Here is a 6,000-nt window from a genome sequence, read left to right as displayed (position 1 = left end):
AAATCCCTGTTTGCTGGGTTGGCTGCTTAAGTCAAGCACCACAACTGGTTTAGAAATTTTCTTTTGTCCATGTTGTTCTGGCTCATGTAACTCTATATGATTTCATGATCCTCAACTGGACACAGTTCCTCCTCTGTCTGCTGTTACTGTGGGCTTTTTGTAATGACTGCTGTGTTTTTAAATCCCTCAACACTTCTCACATGAAAGACCACAGAGCACATTATGGTTTTTCATATATAAAAAACACTGATCATGATTGCAAGCAAACACTATGATTTTGGAACTGGTAGAAAAGAAAACGCTAGTCAGCAGTCTTAGCTTTCTTTTTCCTGTCATGTCCCTAGTGCCCCTACTGACTCACAGCCTATGGTCTGAGAAGACACCAAAGCTGTGGGAAATGTCTGCTTGCTGTTCTCCTCGGCATTGCTGGCTCCCAGCTAGCCCATCCTCCCAGCCCTGGCGTGGCAAGTGACCGTGGGTGCTGCAGCCTTGCCTGGTGCCCTGCACTAAGGCATGGTAGCTGAACCAGGGAAGGTTTAGACCTCATGAAAAAAATTAGACATTATGAAAAATCTATTCACTGAAAGGATGGACAGGCTTTGGAATATGCTGCCCAGGGAAATGGTGAAATCATCATCCCTGGAAGTGTTTAAAAGGCATGTGGATAGGGTGCCTGGGGATGCGGTTTAGTGATGGTAGTGCTGTGTTAATGGTTCGACTTGATAATAGAGTTTTTTCCCAAACTGAACGGTTCTAGGTATAGGGGCAGCAATGTTGAAGCCCTGCTATGGTCCTCTTGACATGCCTTTTCCATTCCCAGTGTCCCTGGAGCCCTAGGCTCTTTTGCTCTCTGATCCCTAACCCAAACCATATCCCTGACCAAAATCCAGTGTATCTATGCACCATTTTATCCATAAGAGAAGGAAGAGCAGTAAGAGATATTTTTTGACTTTTATTGTCATTTGAGAGATACACTAGTATGCATTGATGTTTAGACTGTCACTATTTAGTAGTTTAGATTATCCTCCTCAGTTCAGTTTATAGGGAGATAAATATCACTTTACTGCTCTCAACAAACTCAGCTTTGCAACAGTACTCCATCACTGCTTTTCCACATAGCATCATATATCAAGTAGGCTGTGCCCAGGGATGGTTTTCTACTTTAAATAAAATCCAGCAAACCCCACTTTTTCAGAAATAATTTCTTTATTTCACCAGTCTATGGCTGTGTGCCTGTGCACAGATACTCTGGGCCTCTCTAGGTGTTACTTTGTCCCTTGTACCCTGCTCATTTCTACACTGAGGGTCTCCTCCTCCCTGACCCTTCCAGCTCTTGAGAGTATAATTATTTTTCAAGTGTGCCTGCTTTCTATTGCAGTGAAAGAGTTTTTGGAAATCCCAGGAACCTGTAGTGCTGAGACAATCTGTAACCCAGCCGTGGCTGCTCTGGCCAAACTAGCGCTCCCTCATGACAAAGTGGATCCCTTGGCTCATCGTTTTCTCTTTCTCCCACTTAGTCATATACAACTGGGGTATGTCAGCACTTATTCCTCTGGCTAAGCATGCAAATTCCTGTATTCTTGGAGTCTGTTGTGCATTGTGCTAATCCCTCTGTTTAGTTTTTCTCTTTCTGTCCCAGTTGAAGAGTTCCATTTCTTTCCTTTTCTGTGCTCCTCAAGACCCCATCTTGGAACTGTGCACAAGGGTATTATAAATTATTAAAAACAGGTTTGCTCATATCAATAAGCCCAAGAACATGTGTTGGTGCAATAGTTGTGGTTTACTTCGCATCTGCTTGCCAGTCAGCTTTCAACATTCAGTATTTCTTAATATCTTGTCACCTTATTCTTATGTGAACCAGAGAAATTTACTTCAGTTTTTAATTGCATGAAGTTCGCTTAGCCAAACTGGGTAACAGAATAAACAATGAAGTCCAAGGGATTGCAGTTCTTGGATGCCAAACATTATCAGCCACAGAACCACTATAACAGAGTAAGTTCCTCCAGGAGAAGCTGCAAAACCTGGGAGCTGCTACAAGAACCTGGCACATTTACTGCCCCTTGTAGAAACGGTGTAATCCCCATTCCATGATGCCTGACTTCCACTGACTAGGGATAATGGACAGACACACCTTGCTTGTGGAGGCCCTTTGAAAATCTCTGTTGCAAGGAACTTCCAGAAGACTAGATATTTAATGATATTTTGATTATTTTATTCGCATATCCAAGGACAGCAAAATCCACCCAACTGTGGCAAGGAACTGCATGTAGCCCTGGTGTGGGAAATATCTATCTAGTGAGATGAGCAACGAGTGAGACGTATGGGGAATAGTCTGGTCTTCAAGTCAGGAATTTCACAGCTACACTCTAACATCTTGAGCTGTATCAATGAATCATCAGCAGAACAAAACCACAGAATGACACCAGCTTCCCTAAGAGAGTCTCTCTATATATATAGCTGCTAGACTTGCACATTTCTGTTTATAAATACTCAGTGATAGCTAACCACAAAACAATGTGGCCTTCTCAGCAGACATCTACTAAAAAAAAATTATAAAATTCTTGCTCTATCTTTCCTTTCTTCCTGGGTTATTCTAAACCAGACTTTTGCACCTCCAGATAAACAACTGAAACTTGAGGAACAACTGAAACTTGAGCAGTCCTGAGACTGCTGCATGTGATCAAGATATTTTCTGGATAAAAAGACAGTCAAAGCAGAACCCTTCTGAAGAAAGCTGTTGAAAATTGTTGATCCTTCTTAGATGTATCTGAGGATATTAGTCTATCTGGGAACTGCAGTCCCTCACTTGATTACCCTCTTCTAAAAGGCCAAAATTGCCACAATTCATAATGCTTTTCTTACTCCTCCCCATGAGCCTGGAAACCATAATTTGCTTCTAGCTGTTACTTCTTTATACCCCATTGCAAGAGAGCCTTAATGCAGGCTGTCAGACTAAAATGGATGTTATGAGAAGAGAGGAATCAGCACATTTGTGATTCACCAGGAAATCACAGACGATCACAGAAGATTTATGTTGTCCATGAACAGCTTGATAAATCACAAAATGTGAAGATTGCAATTATTTAGCTGCTGACTATGCTGCAGTGCACCTTTTGTTACCCTTGAAATTTTTTACTTGAGGTAGCGTGTGAAATAGTCATGTGAAGACATGAGTGTATGTAAGCTACCATTCGTCAGAAAAGGGGAAAATTAGTCATATATTTAGCAGTCATTTCCCCTTTTTTTGGGAAATCCAAACACATATTTTCTCTCTGTCTGTGCCTCTGTTTCTCTTATCCTCACTCTACGGAAGGAAAGAAAGTTGGGTCTAAAACGTTATTTGGTTTTGACACAAATCTGATTGGGCAATGAGAGACAAATTTCCGCTGTGTGTTGAGCTCAACCCTATATAAGGTTCTCACCAGGAATTTTCAGTCCGATAGCTTCTTTTTGTGAGATGCTTATGGCTGAAAGACTACAAAAACACAGGTAAGTGAATCTGACTGAAATTTGGGAATGAAAACCTTCCTTAAACCGTCAAATGTCTTATGGAGATTGTTAGTTACTAAACCAAAGGGACCAGAAAGCTCTGAATAAAAAAACCAAGTATTTTTGTCAGGCAAAGGATCTGAAGAGAGAGAAACTCACCTGCCACAGGGTATTGATGTGAACCCTTAATGCCTCTAGCACCTGGTTCAGTTGTAGCTGAGAGAGGCTAGAGCTCCATACCAATTCCCTGGAAACCCGGGCAGACCTAAGAGTAGGGGAGATGACCCATGGTTATGAAAGACTATTATTGAGCAAGAGGTTGGTTTTGTGGTGTTGTACAGTAATCTGGAAATCGTTTATTGTATTCAAACTGTCAGATGTCAGGTAAGTATAGCTACTAGAACAGGAAAAAATTTGGATTAAAACCATGATGGAAGTGTGAGCATGATGGGATACAAAAAGATGCCCAAAGGTGTATACCTATGAATATGGCTTTGTTATATTGGTAGAAATATTTATTTTTGGTTTTGATTTGAAATAGTTGTACAGTCATTTAATATTCATCATAGTTTTAAGATAATGTTAAATGCATGCAATTTCCATTTCTGTACATAAAATGGAAATGTATCATGTGGATATGTGTACTGTATTTCTCATGAATTCCTTATACAGAGCATAAACTAGTGCCTCTATCCAGCATGTTCTATATATTTTTGCCCATGGCACACCAAGGGTAAAGTATAATCAATCAACTGATTAGCAGGAGCTGAGGCAGAAGCATTCAGTGATGTACACAGACACTGCCATGGCCGTGTCAGGTCCGTACAGATGACACTTGATGAATGACTGGCAGAGGAGAATTTTGTTGTCCCTTAGCAGCCACCTTGTCTGATTTTTAGGACAGGTTGTTCAGAGTTCTCCTTATCTTTTTTTTAGAACAGATGGTAATAGTGTCCATGCTGAAAACTCGTGCACCACCATCAAGATGAGTATACATGCCAGAGGAGTCCATGTTTTTTGTCCCAGCAGAAATATTTGTTGGAGACAAGAAAGCTTGGCTCTGCTTGTAGCAGGAAGTTTTCCTGCAGCCTGATTCACACTAGCTGGCCTACTTTGTTCCTGTGTTCACCCAAGCTACTACACTACAGCTCACTCGATGCAGCTGACCTGTGCCTCAGTCACATCTTACTGTAAAATAAGCAGAGCTAAATGTTTCCACCCGTAGTTGTTGCTCTGAAAAGCTGTGGGGACAGCAGTAACTTGTGGTATGCTGTCTTCATCTTCTGGAGTGAAAGGGAAGTGCCAAAAGTGATATGTGTGTGCCAAGCCAGATGTTCTGGTTCCACAGTTCAGCTCCCATAAACTAGGGACAGAGGCACCTTTCTGCTTTCTGAGAATGGACCAAACCTCCCCAGGTCTGGAGTGAGAAAAATAGCAGTTAATTCTTTAGATAGTGTTGAGTATTTTGATTATATAATCTGTCTTGTAATACACTTCCTTGTAGATTTCAAAACACTTTCCTTCCACCCTCTTCTTCTGATTTCCTGTGGAAAAAAATGCACGGGCTCTTCTTTGTCCTGGTGACATGCACAGTAGGTGCCACTGCTTTCAGACTCCAGCAAGTAAAAAACACAGGTAAGTGTAGATTTTTTTTTCCTTCTGTTTCCCTCACCATTCTTTTAAATGTTCCTCTCTGACAGTAATGTAAAAATATCTCTGATTTGTATAGAAAACTGCCCAGATCACACCGTGTATTTCAAACACTACTATGAACTGCATGGAGAACCTGTGGTTCTGAAATGCCCTTCCCCCAGTTACAAACATTTGGATTTCTCTGCCTTGACCCCTAATATCACATGGTATAAAAATGGTTCAAACACCATGATATCAGGAAGAGATGAAGAATCAAGAATCTGGGCTAAAGGAAATGCACTCTGGTTTTTACCAGTGATGCTAGAAGACTCAGGAGTATATATCTGCACAAGAAGGTAGGTATTTAAAAGAAAATCTAGTTCACTAACAAATGACTATGTCTAAATGCATTATCTTGATTGTAAACCCCAGTTATATTCAGAACATTTTTGGATAATTTCCTTGCTGTCCTTATTAGAGAGAAAAAATGTGGGAAGTCAGGACCTTAGAGTGTATTGTATGTCTCCTATAGCTACCAGTACTGAAATCTGGATAAATGGTGAAACAGCGTTGCCACTTTGGCTACAATCTCATAGGACAATAGTGTATAGAGTTTTTTCTAGTTACCTCTGAGCCAGTCAGTGCTATGACAAGTGGGACATGCTGAAGGCAGCGCGTTGGCTGAGCACAAATACACTTGCTGCACCTCAGATTGCCTTATGAAGGCATTGTAGCTCTGCAGTGGCTTTTCTCTTCCCACCTCCATATCCCTGGTCTTCACTTTTCTTCTGAGTCACGTTTTAAACCAGAATTTGATTGACTTGGTACTGTTGGCAGAATTTTCATGAGACTAGTGTGTATTTACTAGGTAGTACCAGA

At 41.0% G+C, this 6,000-nt stretch overlaps 1 protein-coding gene across 4 annotated transcripts in view; it reads left to right on the top strand.

Annotated features, from left to right (window-relative positions):
* The first annotated feature begins 3,445 nt into the window (after positions 1–3,445).
* The window catches only part of IL1R2 (interleukin 1 receptor type 2), a 42,560-nt gene continuing 40,005 nt past the window's right edge, over positions 3,446–6,000 (top strand). For 3 of the 4 annotated variants that reach the window (XR_005953666.1, XM_041418181.1, XM_041418180.1), the window contains exons 1-2: positions 4,998–5,124; positions 5,219–5,477. Coding sequence is in view for 3 of the 4 variants with exons in the window: in XM_041418181.1 (XP_041274115.1) it covers positions 5,046–5,124; positions 5,219–5,477 (338 nt within the window). In the remaining variant the exon portion in view is untranslated. Of the gene's footprint in view, positions 3,490–4,993; positions 5,125–5,218; positions 5,478–6,000 lie in introns of those variants that run through there. The other variant, XM_041418182.1, reaches the window with a different exon arrangement.

The sequence above is a fragment of the Onychostruthus taczanowskii genome, unplaced genomic scaffold (assembly GCF_017590055.1).
Source record: "Onychostruthus taczanowskii isolate IOZ18803 unplaced genomic scaffold, ASM1759005v1 scaffold58, whole genome shotgun sequence".
In the NCBI taxonomy this organism is placed as follows: Eukaryota; Metazoa; Chordata; class Aves; order Passeriformes; family Passeridae; genus Onychostruthus; species Onychostruthus taczanowskii.
The sequence above is the reverse complement of the archived record's forward strand: the minus strand, read 5'-3'. Positions and strand labels throughout refer to the sequence as shown.